The sequence below is a fragment of the Triticum aestivum genome, chromosome 1B, assembly GCF_018294505.1.
Source record: "Triticum aestivum cultivar Chinese Spring chromosome 1B, IWGSC CS RefSeq v2.1, whole genome shotgun sequence".
Taxonomy (NCBI): Eukaryota; Viridiplantae; Streptophyta; class Magnoliopsida; order Poales; family Poaceae; genus Triticum; species Triticum aestivum.
In genome coordinates, this window is record NC_057795.1 from 551,454,748 (window position 1) to 551,472,629 (window position 17,882).

A 17,882-nucleotide genomic window follows, 5' to 3' on the forward strand; every position below is an offset into this window, starting at 1 on the left:
ACCAAGGGCGCCTATGCTGCTCTTGCTTCGCAGCTCTCGGATCCATCCCTTTCTCACATATGGGACTCTCGCATTCCTAGTAGGATTCGAGTGTTTGGATGGCTCTTCTATATGGACAGGTTAAACACGCGAGCAAACCTTCAACGCAAGACCATCATCAACTCTCCATCATGTCCATGTTGCAACACTGCGCCTGAAGACCATGCCCACCTTTTCTTCACTTGCCCATAGGCGGCATCCATCTGGGGGGCCCTTGGGTTGCTGCCCTGCCACTCTCATCTGTCCAACATTTGGAATGCGCCGGTTCAGGATGGCCTACCTCAATCCCTTTGCCCTTTCATTTTTCTACTCATTTTATGGAAAATACGGGATGCTTGCAGCGGCAAAACATTTAGGGATTTGTCTCCCTCTGCGTCTAATGTAATTAGGGCTATCATCTCGGACCTCACTCTTTCGTCTCACTGCCTTAAAAAGGTGGATAAAAAAATCCACGCCGGATTGTGGCGGGATTTTTTCTCCTCTCATCTCCACTAAACCATTATTTTCTGAAATATATTCAGGTGGGGAGTCTTTCCCCCTGGTGACAGTTTCAAAAAAAATGTTTGTGTCTGGCTAGATCACTGCATTCCATCCGGGCATGTTATCAATCACGATTTTAAACCGCCTATGAAAAGGCCCTATCATGTCCCAATATTTTTTGTGGAGCCTCCAAGCTATGCTATGGCCAGTTCTGTGAAATCCATCCAATGTCCCGATAAACAACACTGAATTTGGTAAGAACCTATGAAAATCCTCTCTTTCGACTGGAAAGGTGCCCACTATAACTGCTGAGAGAAGCCACTATGAAATCATATCTCGCGCCATTTGAAACTTTAATATCAATGCATTATATTTATTATCATTCACATGATTCCAATTTGGGGTGCCTGGAATTACGTCTTACTGTTGGGAGGTCTAACTCTCTTAAGTGGGTGCAGTCCAAAATTGTAAGATCATGTTTCTAGGTTGCATAATATTTTGAAGAAAAATGTAACATGTACATATAGATATGCCCGATATATATGTTCAATTTCATGAAATATATACCGCCTGGAATAAGCGGGTAGCTACCTCAGAAAACAATCAACAACTCAAAAAAAATCATGAAATATATGTCCATTGTGCATAAGAAAAATAAACTGTCGGTATCTTCATACCAAAATAATACTACATCCATTATAGATCATATTTGCACTTTTTGTGTGTCTACACAAATATATTTCTTTGTTACATTTACATATTTAGTATTGTTATGAACGTGTATCCCGACAAAGGGTGAATTTTACTGAATTAAAATGAAGCATCAGGTGGATACAAACACAATGAGAATACACTTCATCTCTTCATAGTTAGGATGCACACAACCAACACCAACACACAAAAAATATGTGCCAGCAAAGAGCAAAGTCATACAAGCCAAATCTATGCCTAAGTGAGCAAAAAGAATAAAACATAAAGTGATCAAAATAGTGATCGGCACCAAACCATACCTTGACACCACAAGGACAATGACATTCTTCAATAGCAACGCCTTTAGGAAATGACACTCAGGTGTCATTGTCACTGGATCCAACCATCAAAGGCCAGACTCCTGGTTTTCACCCTGAAGAACAAATCCAAGTGTATCTGAGCAATGCCTCCAACAAGGTGACGATGCAAAACATCATGATGGCATACAAGTGCAGATGATTTAGTTGTAGCTTCTTTGAAGTAAGTGTATCGAGCCCGCGGGAAGCACACAAAATGGACTTTGCTCTTGTAAAGAATTATGAGATTGTGCCTGCAGTTGTAAATGAACAGCAAAATAAAAGCGGAAATTTGTAATATTATGAGCAAAGAGCGGCCACAAGTAAACATGCAAAAATAAGTAAAAGAGCAACGCATGGTAAATGAAGCGACCAGACTGACACTGGGACTAAGGCATCCTTAGGTTTTGTGTTCTGGATGTGTTTCTGGTGCCAGGCTGTGTCCCCTCCTCATTCTGATCGCAGATGGGTAATATACTTGACCAGGGGAGTCGACGGCAGCTGGTACAACTTGTGGTACAAGTGCGCGCGGACGTACCTGACACCTTCACTTGCTCTGGAGCCTTTGCGGCGACTAGTTTCTTCTCCAATTTTCTTCCCCCCTTTTATGGTAGTCTTCTATCATGAGATTTAACATCATTTTTACACCATATTCCTTGTATTCTCTCCTTATTCCTCAAAGTACCTTCATGGATGAAATCCTGGCAAAAACAGACAAAGAGGTGTGCGAAGACGATAAAATCCGATAAATCCTACAACAAAGGTGCAAAACAAAAGGAGAAAATAACACAAAATTTGGACTTGTCACATTGCCATTGCCAGGTAAAACCCTCTCGGGTCAGACCTCGGGTTTTCACCATGGACCTCAAGATCGGATACTCAAAAAGCATCACCGAATCAGACTCAACCATGTGTTGTCACCACCACAACTACATGTGATGGGCTTGAAATGTCACCGCCACCGCTGCACAACCATAGCCTCTGCATCAAGCCGCCATCCGTAGTTTGCATCTCACTGCTGAAGGCAAACAGGCTAGAGTGTGAGCCGCCAAAACCCACAAAAGAGCCTTCTAGCCGCATCCCATAACCTGGCCAGAATGAGTCGTGGCATTACGCAACAGATCTATAGAGAGGAACCTTTCACGAAGACCCATCGGTTGCCATCGCAGTCCGTAGATCAAGTGAGATAGGACCACCACACGTAGCAACTTGTTGCCCCGTCCTAGGGAACCGTTGTGAGGCCATACCCCCACATGTATCTGAGGGAGCGGCTTGTCCTTGCTGACTCCCCACAAGTGAAACCCATCGAGAAAGTCGTCACATGCTTATCGCTTCGCCTTCCCACCTGGGAGTCATCGTGCTACCATGATCACTACTGCAAAAAGCCCTATAGTTGTGGGAGTCATCGTGCTGCCATGATCACTACTGCGAAAAGCCCTATAGGTGAACTATAATTAGCGGCGGGCAGGGTAGGTTACCCGCCATAGCTATTGACAATCCAATGGCGAGCGTGACCTAGCACCCGTCACAAGTAGGCTCTTCCAAATAAGCCTGTGGGATGGGAAGTGTAAGGGCGGGCTATAAACTAGAGCCCGCCACTGGTTTCTCATAAACCAGTGGCGGGTGTTCCCTCCCGCCCGCCACAACTACATTTTGGCATGCCGTGCCAAATAAATCCAAATTTTGGAAATGCTCCCAGTGGCGGGATGCCGTCGTCGCCTGCTACTGCTCTGCATGGACAATCCCCTTCCGCGCCAACCCAAATCGTCCATGATCTATTTTCATTTCCACCATTTCATTTTACTCAGGTCCTCTCCTCTCCCCTTCCGCACCGTCATGCGCCTCAACCGCCATTGACGTCTCTCCGACCCGCCCGAGACTCCTTCCACTCGTCCGCCGCCGCGACCGCCGCCGGATCTGCTCGCTGTCGCTTCGCGCTGATGTCTACTACACAACCTTCTTCTTGTAGACGTTGTTGGGACTGCAAGTGCACAGGTTTGTAGGACAGTAGCAAATTTCCCTCAAGTGGATGACCTAAGGTTTATCAATTCGTGGGAGGCGTAGGATGAAGATGGTCTCTCTCAAACAACCCTGCAACCAAATAACAGAAAGTCTCTTGTGTCCCCAACACACCCAATACAATGTAAATTGTATAGGTGCACTAGTTCGGCGAAGAGATGGTCATACAAGTGCAAAATGGATAGTAGATAAAGGTATTTGTAATCTGAAATTATAAAAACAGCAAGGTAACTAATGATAAAAGTGAGCATAAACGGTATCGCAATGATAGGAAACAAGGCCTAGGGTTCATACTTTCACTAGTGCAAGTTCTCTCAACAATAATAACATAGATAGATCATATAAAAATCCCTCAACATGCAACAAAGAGTCACTCCAAAGCCACTAATAGCGGAGAACAAACGAAGAGATTATGGTAGAGGGTACGAAACCACCTCAAAGTTATTCTTTCGGATCAATCTATTCAAGAGTTCGTACTAGAATAACACCTTAAGACACAAATCAACCAAAACCCTAATGTCACCTAGATACTCCATTGTCACCTCAAGTATCCGTGGGCATAATTATACGATATGCATCACACAATCTCAGATTCATCATTCAACCAACACAAAGTACTTCAAAGAGTGCCCCAAAGTTTCTACCAGAGAGTCAAGACGAAAACGTGTGCCAACCCCTATGCATAGGTTCATGGGCGGAACCCACAAGTTGATCACCAAAACATACATCAAGTGGCACGTGATATCCCATTGTCACCACAGATAAACACGGCAAGACATACATCAAGTGTTCTCAAATCATTAAAGGCTCAATCCGATAAGATAACTTCAAGAGGAAAACTCAATTCATCACAAGAGAGTAGAGGGGGAGAAACATCATAAGATCCAACTATAATAGCAACGCTCGCGATACATCAAGATCGTGCCATAGAGAGAACACGAGAGAGAGAGAGAGATCAAACACATAGCTACTGGTACATACCCTCAACCCCGAGGGTGAACTACTCCATCCTCGTCATGGAGAGCGTCGGGATGATGAAGATGGCCACCGGTGATGGGTTCCCCCTCCGGCAGGGTGCCGGAATGGTCTCCCGAGAGGTTTTTGGTGGCTACAGAGGCTTGCGGCGGTGGAACTCTCGATCTATCTTGATATTCGGTGTTTTAGGGTACGTAGGCTTATATAGGCGAAATAAGTCGGTCGGGGGTGCCTCGAGGGGCCCACGATAGGGTAGGGCACGCCCAGGGGGGGTGGACGCGCCCCCCTATCTCGTGGCCTCCTCGAGGATCTTCTGACGTGAACTCTAAGTCTCCCGGATCATATTCTTCCTAAAAATCACGCTCCCGAAGGTTTCATTCCGTTTGGACTCCGTTTGATATTCCTTTTCTTCGAAATACTGAAACAAGCAATAAAACAGCAATATGGGCTGGGCCTCCGGTTAATAGGTTAGTCCCAAAAGTAATATAAAAGTGTATAATAAAGCCCATAATCATTCAAAACAGATAATAAAATAGCTTGAATGCTTCATAAATTATAGATACGTTGGAGACGTATCACGCGCGTCCGCCTTGACCCCCGTCGCTCCGTTCTCTGCCTCGACCGCGACACACGCCCTCCACCTCGACTACTGCCTTCGTCCTCTCCCTCGACCGTCGTACTTTCCTCCGCCATCAGGTTCGCGGCCAGAAAAGCCGCTAGTGATATACTATCTCCGTGACTAAATTACGCTTAGGGTTTAGGAACTACCTCTAGGTAATTTCTAGATTAAATTATGCTTTAGGATTTCAACTTCAGCAACAATACTACTTGTGCATCACATAAGAGACCAGCAGTGCAGCAACAATAGTAGTACATCACCATTTACAAAAAAACACAACATAGGAGAGCAGTGTTTCTGTTCTTGGAACAAGAGAGTAGTTTTGGGCCAAAAAATGCTTCCTAGTTAATTGGCACAACCGATAATTCGGCCTGACAACCAATAAATAGGTTGTCAGACCAATTAACTGGCCCTCCTAGTTAATGGACTCGAATAGCACTTTTTGGTATCAGGAGTTGTCCGGATATTTGAAACATTGCTAAATAGGACAAGTGACAATGATGTTTGAATTTTCTTACATATGAGAAGTGCATGGCTTCGTGTTATTCACAGAGATTTGAAAAAGAGTGACAAAGTTTTGGCGAAACGTTGATTCATTTTCGTTACACCAAATTTCCATCACTCAATATGTTAACTTTTTAAGCAAAGTTCATGCCAAATTTCATTTTTGTCACTCAATATGCGTGGCATTGTAATATCTCACATTGTTCGATATTACTTTGTAAGTTTAGCTATGACAATATTGTTTATTTTGCTTACATGTGATTCAAATTGAGTTGAATTTTCTTACATATGACAAGTACATGGGCTTAACGTGTTATTCAGAGGGATTTGAAAGAGTGACAAAGTTTTGGCGAAACATTGATTCATTTTCGTTACGCCAAATTTCTGTCACTCAATATGTTAATGTTTTAAGCAAAGTTCACGTTTCGTAAGCTTAGCTATGACAATATTATTTAATTTGCTTACATATGAATGGAATTGAGCGGAATTTTCTTACATATGACAAGTGCATGGGCTTAGCATGTTATTCACAGGGATTTTAAAAATTGACAAAGTTTTGGCGAAACATTAATTCATTTCCGTTTCACCAAATTCCCGTCACTCTGTATGTTCAATATTCAACAAAGGTCATGCCAAATTTTCCCGGACCCTTCTTAGACAGCTTCCCTTCTCAATATTACTTTCATCAGTTAGTATTCATGTCAACCATTTATAATTGGTAAGTGCTTCACAATGATTATTAGGGATCATGAGGCGTAAGATCCGCCATATGTGCAAATGTCCATGTATGGACAGTATGGAAACTGTAGTACAATTCGACCTCTTCTTGAAGAAGGGATTTAATTAGTGATAATAGTCTTTAACTTCAATTAGTATTCAATTCTAACCATTTGTATAATTCTTTTACTGACTCTATTGTTAATTATTAACCGTTGCATAGTGTATCCCATGCAACATAAGGGTTGACTTCGACAATTTATATGATAACGTTATGTACTTTAAGGTTGATGAGGAGCACACATTCGAACTGGATGTACGTAAACTAAAGGGCAGAACCATCATATATGGCGATGGATGGAAGTAGTACATTGCACATAATAATTTCATCGGAAGAGAGTACATAGCCTTTTCCTTGAAAGAAGCGGTCAACAGGTTAAGGACATTGTATCTCTCCAACAACCATGATGAGGTTGATGAAGAAGATGATGATGACCAGGATCATGAAGATAGCCAGGATGACAGAGGATGATGGAAGCAGCCAAGATAACAAGGACATTCAGGATGATGACGACAACCATAATGACGAGGTTGAGCAAGATGATGAGGATGGTCCATTCAATTCTGCAATTTTCTCTCAAAGTATGAACAAGCTTACTCAGGAGGAGACCTTGAATTTCATCACGATGTTACCATCCAGTGTGGCCTTTTTGGGGAATCCCTTTGTGCACCGTTTAACTAAAACCAACATCGTCAAAAAAGTCATGGTGAGATGTTTTGTATTGTTTCATCCTTTTATGTTCATAACCAAGTATGGTGAGATGTCTCACATTGTGTGCTCTCTATTTGCTCTTAATGATGGGGATTTCAGAAGTTACCTATGAAGATGTTTCCGGAGTGGACATCCCCACCGTGGCACCGTTGGAGTACGCCATGGACCAACAGTGCGTGTCACCAACGTTCTATACAAGACGGAATCAGACGGGCGCATATCCTTCTATGATTCGGTTGGCGGGAGTTCATGACAGCAACAATATAACTAAGGGTCGACACACTTGTGATAATCACCATAAGGAAGAGCAACCGCAACGACTTGCAGATGATGGTGGTCACTGACCATGTTTAGAAATAAGGTCTAAATCATGAATATATTAGTTGATGAACTGTTAGTTAGTGTGCTAAGATGGATGTGATATATTGATGTTTGTTTCTTAAGTCGAACAAATTTGAAGTGTTACTTAATTCATTTGTCATTTGTTTCCAAAAATAATTAAGTCCGGTTCGGTTATATTGAGAATCATATCACTATGTGAATTAACTTTCTGTAAGTAATATTTTGTCAACGCACAATGCCAATGATTGGTGTCCTCTTTTGAGCCTATCCCTTCAGTGGCGGGTGCTAAGGAACAACCGCCACTGCAAACATGACATCTATGGCGGGCAACAACAATGATGTATGGCTGTCAGTAAATATGCCCGCCACTGGAAGTAATGTACCAGTGATGGGCGTGTGCCCGCCACTGATGCCATATTTGAAGTGGTGGGAGGTCAGAGGCGGGCTGCCTTGAGAGTCTGGCCGGCGACTGCCTGGCTTTTTGCACCCGCCACTACTAGGCATTCCTGCAATAGTGGATCTACCGCCTTGCCACCTGGAGAAGCCTCTACACCACTCAACACCTTACCGCTCACCTGCATCGTGTCGACAGGGAATTGCCCCGCCACTGCTTTCCTTGGGGCCAACATAGGCTTGAATGAGTAGGGGTCTTCAGCGGCGGCGAGACAAGAAGGAACAGGAGGAGGTAGTGGCGGCGGCTAAGGTTTCTTCCCCGAGCCACTAGAGAGGCGACCAGGGGTCCCTTCAGTGAGAACTAGTTAAAAAGGGCTATTCGAAACTCCAAATCAGATTATATTTTTGAAACTCAAAAAATATAGAAAATTTGAAATCTAGTCTCCAGCATGGGCCCCATGTTCCTTTTGTGGTTTCCACACTCCCCGTCCAATTTTCAACTATTAATTGTAAGGAATGACTTACCGATGAATGAATTCTTCATAACATATAGGTCATCATTAGATGCACTTAGATGGATCCCAAAAAAATAAGTATTTACAAGAATGGATTCTCCATATCTTTATAATCACATGTAAGCAAATCATAAATGGTAAATCCTCATTACAACAAATAAATAAACCACAAATGATAGATCATCATCGTTCCACTTAAATAGATCTCATATATCGTGCACATGTATATATGTAATTTTTTAGTTGGAATATAAACTTCAAGTACATGTTGCACTTAGTTTAAACATCTTAGCTCTCACCACACACACAACTCATAATATAGTGAAGTGTATAGACACACGATTTGACCCCTATAACAAATATCATAGCCAATTCTCCTAGCATATCTATACCTACTAATAAATCAAATAGAAATTCTTAATCCATCATGCTATTTTACAGAAAACCTCCTTATGTTTCTGAAATTAATCGATCGTTCAGTTTTAAGTCAGTTTTTTGCTTTTGCATAAAACCCCTGATGTTTCTGACTTTCTGGTAATCAACTCGCAGACCAGTTTTAAGTCAGATTTTCGCTTTTGTAGGAAATCTCTTGATATTTGGGTTAATCACCCCCCGGTACATATCAAATGTCTTCTAAAAATATTCATAGCTTTTAAACCCTAACTCCAAATTTAACATGTTATATATGGAATCTGATCACAAAAATGTGTAGAATCTCAATATGATGTTATTTTACATGTTAACCATTTTAAAAATGCTATTTATGGTGCAACCTTAATCGATAGCACATGATCCATTTTTCTTTCATACTGGTGCCAATCCGGATTGGAAATGAACACTGGTCAAAACCAAGATTGGAGACGAAAGAAACCATTTATAACAATGCATGCAGGCCTCTACAAAACACAAAAAACAGACTTCTCATCTTATGCAGTGAGAGACGCCTTAGGATTGCCAACATTCAAACCCATTGTGATTATGTGAGCACTGGGTCCACCGTCGGCGAGACTAGGAAGGAGGAGGATAAGTAGCAACACAGACGAGATGCCATGTGTTGAAATAAAGAATGTGAACCTACTGGGATCTTGAGTCATGCCTATTTGATTAGGAAGTGTGGTATATTTTTTTCTTCCGTTGTAACGCACGTGCTCTTTTGCTAGTTATTTCCTATATAAAATGAGTATCTACAACATAGGGATTTACCCAGGGGTGGACGCTAAGATAAATGGTTGAGGAGTATTGGGCACCAACATGAGGATTGGTAGAGGAATGTGTAAATGATATTTATTTCCTAAAGCGCTGAAGGGCGTCATTGTCGTTTATTTGCTAAGAAGTTAATTTTTTGTAAGTGATGGGGCCAAGAATCTCAGCGCAATCCTATATTCTTTTTATGAGAAGGATATGAGCATGCATATGAGATTATTTGCATAAACATGCACAAAATGGGTATCATGGACAATTGATCTAGCGGATGATCAGATTGCGGAGTAGTTTGATATGTGTCCAGGTGTATACACCATGTCTAAATACCGTGTATTTTGCAATAAAGGGGGTAAATACGCAGAAAAGCATTATGTATGTACTATAAGATAAAAGTACATGATTTACATTTGTAAAATACACTAAAGATGGTTCCCATGGCAACTGTGCTAGTCAATTTGAAAAACTATACTATTCCAGCGCTCCTGGCTGATCTGCACGTCCTAATTTCCTCTTCCAAAGCATGCGTATGCGTTGGTATCATCGTCCCTCCCCTGTCCTGCATATATTCTTGTTTGCGCCTCCTGCTGCAGTGCTGCGTGCCTAACCTACCACGATCGATTCAAGTGGCCCAGGCCAAACGGCCGGTCCTTGTTTGCAACTGCAAGGACGTACTACGGCATAGCCATCCTGACATCCTTCTTCGTCCTCCCTGCCTGCCTGATCGAGGTGGCTCGGCTCGCTAGAGCATGACGTCGCGGCGCTTCTTGGGGTTGGCCGCCTCCGGGGCCCCCTTCCTCATCATCGCCACGAACTCCGAGTAGTTGATCCGCCCGTCCTGCAAACGATCACCCAGGCATCTTCCAACATTGTCACAGCATGAACAGAGCAAGAGCAGCAGCAGGCGAGAAGCGTCGCGAGTGAACTTACGTGGTCGGCATCGACCTCCGATATGATGTCCTTGATGTCCCGGCCGTCCATCAGGCCTTTCTCCTTGAGGGCCTGCTCCAGCTCCTCGATCGTGATGTACCCGCTGTTGTCCTTGTCAAAGTACTGGAAGGCGGTGTAGAGGTGCTCCTCCCGGTCCATCCTGTTCATGTGCATCGTCGCCGTGATGAACTCGTCGTAGTCGATCATGCCGTTCCCGTCCGCGTCCGCCTGCAACCACCCATCACGTAATTATTAAGCGGCAACCCAAGGCGCCAACTCTGTAAATCGAATTCAAACGATAGTTTTTGGTCTGCTTACAGCCTCCATCAGCTGCTGGACCTCGGCTTCGCTGAGCTTGGTCCCCTTCTTGGCCAGCCCCTTCCGCAGCTCGTCCACGGTGATGGTGCCGCTGTTGTCCGAGTCCATGCTCTTGAACATCTCCTTCAGCCCCCTGATCTCCTCCTCCGACAAGCACCCCGCGATCACCTGCCAACCACCAATCCTTGAGCTTTCAGAATTCAGACTTGTTCAACTGGCTTGACTGAAAAAGGATCACAAAGTAAGTAAGCACCCTTAGCGCGGCCTTCTTGAACTGGTTCATAGCTCTGAACTGCTTGAGCCTGCCGAGGACAGCGTTGTCGATCAGCGTGTCGGGCGCCTCGCCGTCCTCTTTGATCCACGGATGGTCTAAACAGCGAAAGAAAATAATAATATTGCAAACATGTATGGGTGCAGCTTGCAGAGTTTCAGATGCAGAGCATGCTGAAATTCAGAGATGATGACACGCTTACTGAGGACGTCGTGTGCAGAAATCCTCCTCCTAGGGTCGGAGGTGAGCATCTTCCTGACCAGGTCCTTGGCGCCGCCGGAGATGCGCGGCCACGGGTCGTTGTTGAAGTCCACTTGCCCTCTCAGGATGGAGTTGAAGATGCCGTGCTCCGACTGCGCCCAGAACGGCGGGACGCCGCAGAGCAGGATGTAGAGCATGACGCCCACGCTCCAGATGTCGGCCTGGGGCCCGTAGTTCCGCTTCAGCACCTCGGGCGCGATGTAGTAGGCGCTGCCCACGATGTCCCTGAACACATCGCCCTCCTTGAAGAAGACGGACAGGCCGAAGTCGGTGGCCTTGAGCGGCGCGTTTTCTTCTTTGCTGAGGAGGAGGAAGTTCTCGGGCTTGAGGTCGCGGTGGATGACGCCCATGGTGTGGCAGGTGTGGATGATCCCCATGATCGTGCGGACGAGAGCCGCGGCGGCCCGCTCCGTGTAGTGGCCCTTGGCGATGATCCGGTCGAAGAGCTCGCCGCCGGCGCAGAGCTCCATGACCAGGTGCACCGCGTGCTTGTCCTCGTAGGCGCCCTTGAGCTCCACCACCCCGGGCTGGCCCGCCAGGTGGTACATGATCTGCACCTCCCGCCGGACGTCCTCCACGTCCTCCTTGGTGGACAGCTTCCGCTTGCTGATGGTCTTGCACGCCAGCTTCTGGCCCGTCGCCTTCTGCGTGCACAGCGACGTGACGCCGAACTGCCCGCGCCCGAGCTCCTTGCCGACGTTGTAGATGCTCTTGACGTCCTCCATGGGCCGGCCGAGGACGGGGCCGATCGGGGCTGGGGGCTTGACGTGCTGCGGTGCGGTGGACGGAGACGCGGAGGAGGGCCCGCCGGAGCTCCCGCCGTCGGGGCGGGACGAGCCAGAGGCCGCGGGATGGGACTTCCGGAACCACCGGCAGCACATGCCCATTGCCGGCGCGGGGGGTGCTCGCCGGCGAGCGGAACGTGCCGGGAACTTGGGGATGGTTCCCAGGTAGGCATTGGGCGCGTGCGCCGAGGAATTTGGGGGGCGCCGCTAAAAGGGAGGCGGGGAGGGAATGGCGGGAAGGCAACGGCTTCGTGCGTCGGCTTCGGTTTTTGCCTTTTTGCCCAGGAGAGAAAAATAACGGACGCTTCCGTGTGCCTATATCCACTTGGGCATCAAATGACGTCACCTGTGGATATTCAAATGGATCTGATAAAAAATGCCTTAACAAAATTAGATTTACAATGGCTTGATAATGCAAAATGACTAGTTAGCGGGGGTATGTTCATACAATAGTTTGGCATGTCTACAGTCCCTCCGTTCCAAAATAGATGACTCAACTTTATACTAACTTTAGTACAAAATTGAGTCATCTATTTTGGAACGGAGGGAGTAGCCGTGATGTCTATACACAAAAAGGGATGTCCTAATTTGCCATTGTTTCATAAAAATGATGGGAAGAAAAGAGTGAAAGTACCATGCTCTAGTGAATAAAACTACCACATATTTTAGAAAAAAACAAGTGTGTGATACCTAATGAACAAAAAATGGCATGCTTGTAAAAAAGAGTTATACTACAGCAGGTTCATAATATGCCATGATGTTGACACACAGTTTATGGAAATTCAATGCAAATCTGTTGCCATGAACTTGGTCTAAGAAACTAGTGAGTGCTTAAAATTTGCCGTGGTCTAGTGACGCAAATTTGCCATGGATGTAAAACTAGCCAACGTCCAGCGATGCAATTTGCCATGGCCCGGAAAAGTTTGAATTTACACAGGGGTGTACAAAACTTGCCAGGGTCATGAAAAGTAAAAAATGGCCAGATTTTTTAAAAAAGAAATTGTAAATAGTCACAAGGCAATTAAGAGGAAATTGTTTTGTAGACAGGGCAAATTTTGAAAAATATTTGTAGTCCCCATCACATAGAAGATATATCAAAAAAATGTTTTCATAAAAAATGGCAAAAAATAAAATGAAAAATTCTGAAAATAGTCATGTAAAAAGCTCTAATTTTCCATGATGTGTAATTTTCCATGTGAATGCTAACTACAAAATAATTACCATGGTCTAATTAACAAATTTGCCATGGTCTAATTAAAAATGCATGAACTAAATAATGAATTTTTCATGCTACATTTAGAAAATTACCATGGTCTGATTTATGAACTTTCCGCGGTCTAAGTAATATATTTATCATGCTACCGATAATAAAACTACCATAAGCTAATTTAAAAAATTGCTATGGTCTAACTAATAAAATGCCATTTTCCGTATTGTGAAACTATCATAAGCTAATTAATAAATTGACATGGTCTAATTAATAAAAAAGTGTCATGTAAGTTATGAAATAAACTACCATGATCTTAAAAGAAAAATGCAATGGTACTTACAGTAAAACTACCGCTGTATAATTAATAAAATTGCCATGGTGTAAAAAAATAAGATTTCCATACTCAAAATAGTAAAAGTGCCATGCTCCATATAATAAAGCTACCATGGTCTGATTAATAAAGTTGCCATGACCTACATATTAATATTGCCATGGTCTAAAAAATGGATTACGATACTACATACAACAAAACTACCCCGGTATGATTTATAAAGTTGCCATGGTCTAACTAATAAAAATGCCACGTTGCCTATTGTGAAATTGCACAAAGTCTAACTAATAAAATTGTCAAGCTCTAAAATAAGAAAAAGGTGCCATGTTACCTGCAATGAAATTGCACAATATTAATTTAGGAAAGTTTGTTCCTAAGAAAACATGGTGACTTTTTGGGATTTTTTAGTGCGGACATGGCGGATTTAGGGATTCATCATGGGCACATGGAGAATTTAGGATTTTTGTTCTTTGGAAAAAGGATGGACAATTTAGGGGTTTTGTTCTTTGATGAAGATGGCAAATTTAGGGATTTTGTTCTTTCAAAAAGATGGCAAATGTAGAAATTTTCTACGAGCACATGCCAAAATTAGGAATGTTCTCCAAAAAATACGACAACTTTAGAAAAAGACAAAAATTTGCCATGGTACAAAAAAGAAAGAAAGAACTGCCATATTGTATAAAATATGAGGAGTAGATCCCCAATATGGTTAGTCTATAAGGCTCGTATTAGGAGCCGGCGATGTTCTATCGTCGTGAATGCTTAGACATAGTAGACACTTGAGGTGTCATTGTAATAGAAGTCTTCCTACTCATGGTGGTAGTTCCATATTGTACATGATACTATTATCCTCAACTGATCCTGGCACGACTCTAAAGTGACAGTTACCATTACGCCTGACTCCTTCCGACGTAACGGGGCATCGCAAGCACCATACTGGAGGATAACTATTACCCACTGCCACACACCGTGCGGAACATCACAAATGTGAAGACATGGCGCTACCATTAGTGTGGGAAAAGGGAGGGCCATCCGGCGAGCATGGAGAGCCGCCACCAACCAGTCAGGTGAGGCCCCGTCAGGGGCTGCCCCACGCACCAGATGTTGGCCGGATCGGTCTCCGTCGGACGATGGCACCACTTTTCTTCTAGGAGCTAGGTCGACAACCACTTCAGCAACAGCTGAGATGGCAAGGTGGGGGGGGGGGTGAAAGCGCGACCAGAATCAAAGAGGAGAGTTGGCGATGGCTGGCGACAGATGGATGCGATGAACAATGAGTGCGGACGATGAAGGACTTACGTGGGTAGCGAGCGGCGTTCCTCTCCTTTCTCTATGTTTCTCTCATTGCCTCCCAATTCCAGATATATATTTTCATGGGCCTCAAGTGGTAAATCTCAATTGGATAGTTAATAAAAGTAAATAAAGAAAAAACTCTTAGCTTAATTGTGAGCACTAATCTTGATCACAACCGGTTGGTGATGGCCCAGTCGTCCGCGCGGAGCAGCAACATTGGCCGAGCAGTTGGGCAGCCGTGGAGTGTGGACGTGTATTAGTGGGCGCTGCATGTGGATCGTGGCATAGCTTGTGCGGTCGTGGGCTGTTGAGTGTGCATGTAGATAGAAGTAGTTACGACGCGTTTGGTTACCCACAAAATCGCAACCAGGCCTAGTTGGGCCACGAAATGTGTGTTTGGTTGCAAACACAGTGGGCTAGCTCGCATTCGCATGAAGCTTAAAGCAGCCCTCAGCCTGGCTCGCTAGAAACTGTCGAGCCGGTAGTTTCTAGTGAGCCAGGCTGAGGGCGGCGCAAGCTCGCAAGCAGGGGGTAGGGCGAAAGAGAGTGGGGATGGCGGGAGATGGAAATCGGGCGCGGCAACACAGCACCAAATCTAGGCTCACCCCTCCCCCCTCACCCATTTACTCGGTCATCGCTACCTCTAGGACAGTCACCTCCTCTAGCCTCACCACCACCGGCGAAGGTGACTCAGATCTGTGCGGACATGACGGCAGTGGCGGCAGCAGATCCGGCAGTAGGAGCTGTTGCTGCTCTTCCATTCGGCCACTGTCTGGTCGTCCTTGACTCAGCCATGGCCCCCCTTCATCTTCCTTGTTTCTGATGCCGGTAAGCAACACCGTCTGTCCCCTATGTTAGGTGCATTGTTAGGCCATTAGGCAAGGTGTAGGATCGATTTCCCCATTGCTCAACGCACCCTCGATGTGGACTAGGTTATGGACGCACGGAGGTGGCTTGTACTTTAGGCCGAAGCACTAATAGCTGCGATTCAGGCATGGGTCATGTTCATGCACAAGAGAGTTGTTCGTCGTGCTGAGAGACCTATCATCAGATATGCTCCAAATGCTCATGCGGGAGTAGGAGAGGATCTCCAATCTAAACTACATATACAACTGCAACGACATAGAGGCTCTGTGGATGCTTAGAATGAAAAGAGCACCATTTGCCAGACTTGTTCAGACCTTTAGGACCAGGGGGGCTGCTAGAAGATAGCATCCACACCAGTGTGGAAGAGCGAGACGCCATGTTCCTTCATATTGTTGGCCATAACCAGAGGTTCAGGGTTATCCACAACACGTTCAACAGGTCAATGGAGACCATCTCAAGGTACTTTAAGCTAGTGTTGTATGCTATTGGGGAGCTCAGAGGAGAGATGATCAAGTCACCAACTGGCCGGACTCCTACCAAGATTTGCATAAGCCCAAGATGGTATCCATACTTCTAGGTGAGCACTTCAGTATGTATTTCATTGCTTGATATGCTTGGATAGTTTAAGATGAGCACTAACACAATCTTGTATTGCCATTTTAGGATTTCATTGCAGCAATAGATGGTACTCATATCACTGCTAGAGTGCCGAGGTCAGAAACTGCAGCATTCAGGGGGGAAGCACTACACAAGTCAGAATGTGTTTGCTGTTGTTGACTTTGATCTGAAGTTCACCTATGTGCTAACTGGCTGGGAAGGATCGGCACATGATGCTAACATACTCAGTGACTACATCAGACGTCTTGATGGCATCAACATCCCTGATGACAAGTTCTACCTAGGAGATGCTATGCATGTCGGCCAGGTGTTCTTTCACCCTTAAGGAAAACCTAGTACCATCTGAATGAGTTCTCTGGTAGGAACTACCCTAGGACTCCATTAGAATTGTTCAATCTCAGACACTCCAGCCTTAGAGTAACGGTTGAGAGGGCATTTGGAGCTCTCAAGAACAGATTCAAGATCCTAGATCAGAAGCTATTCCTGAAGGAAATATGCCCTAGAGGCAATAATAAAGTTGTTATTTTATATTTCCTTATTCATGATAAATGTTTATTATTCATGCTAGAATTGTATTAACCGGAAACATGATATATGTGTGAATATATAGACAAAACTACGTGTCCCTAGTATGCCTCTACTAGACTAGCTCGTTGATCAAAGATGGTTAAGTTTCCTAGCCATAGACATGAATTGTCATTTGATAAATGGGATCACATCATTAGTGGAATGATGTGATGGAAAAGACCCATCCGTTAGCTTAGCATAATGATCGTTCAGTTTTGTTGCTACTGCTTTCTTCGTGTCAAATATATATTCCTCTGACTATGAGATTATGCAACTCCCGCACACTGGAGGAATGCCTTGTGTGCTATCAAATGTCACAAAGTAACTGGGTGATTATAAAGATGCTCTATAGGGTATATCTGAAGGTGTTTGTTGGGTTGGCATAGATCGAGATTAGGATTTGTCACTCCGAGTATCAGAGAGGTATCTCTGGGCCCTCTCGGTAATGCACATCATATGAAGCCTTGGAAGCAATGTGACTAATTAGTTAGTTACGGGATGATGCACTACGTAAGGAGTAAAGAGACTTGCCGGTGATGAGACTGAACTAGGTAAAAGATACCGATGATCGAATCTCAGACAAGTAGCATACCGATGATTAAGGGAATAACATATATTGACATTGCGGTTCGACCAATAAAGATCTTCCTAGAATATATGGGAACCAATATGATCATCCAGGTTCCGCTATTGGTTATTAACCGCCGAGGCGTCTCGGTCATGTCTACATAGTTCTCGAAATCGTAGGGTCCGCACGCTTAACATTCGATGGCGATATGTATTATATGAGTTATGTGTTTTGGTGACCGA

The 17,882-nt window shown here is 44.5% G+C and overlaps 1 protein-coding gene across 1 annotated transcript; it reads right to left on the minus strand.

Moving 5' to 3' along the window:
• Positions 1-9,966: 9,966 nt before the first annotated feature.
• LOC123094672 (calcium-dependent protein kinase 14) lies at positions 9,967-12,386 on the minus strand. Its single transcript, XM_044516626.1, has 5 exons — positions 11,343-12,386; positions 11,123-11,238; positions 10,870-11,037; positions 10,552-10,779; positions 9,967-10,459 (listed from the first exon to the last, which is right to left on the minus strand). Exons 1-5 carry the CDS (start codon positions 12,286-12,288, stop codon positions 10,364-10,366), a joined length of 1,554 nt encoding a protein of 517 aa, XP_044372561.1. The 5' UTR covers positions 12,289-12,386; the 3' UTR covers positions 9,967-10,363.
• Between the last annotated feature and the right edge of the window lie 5,496 nt (positions 12,387-17,882).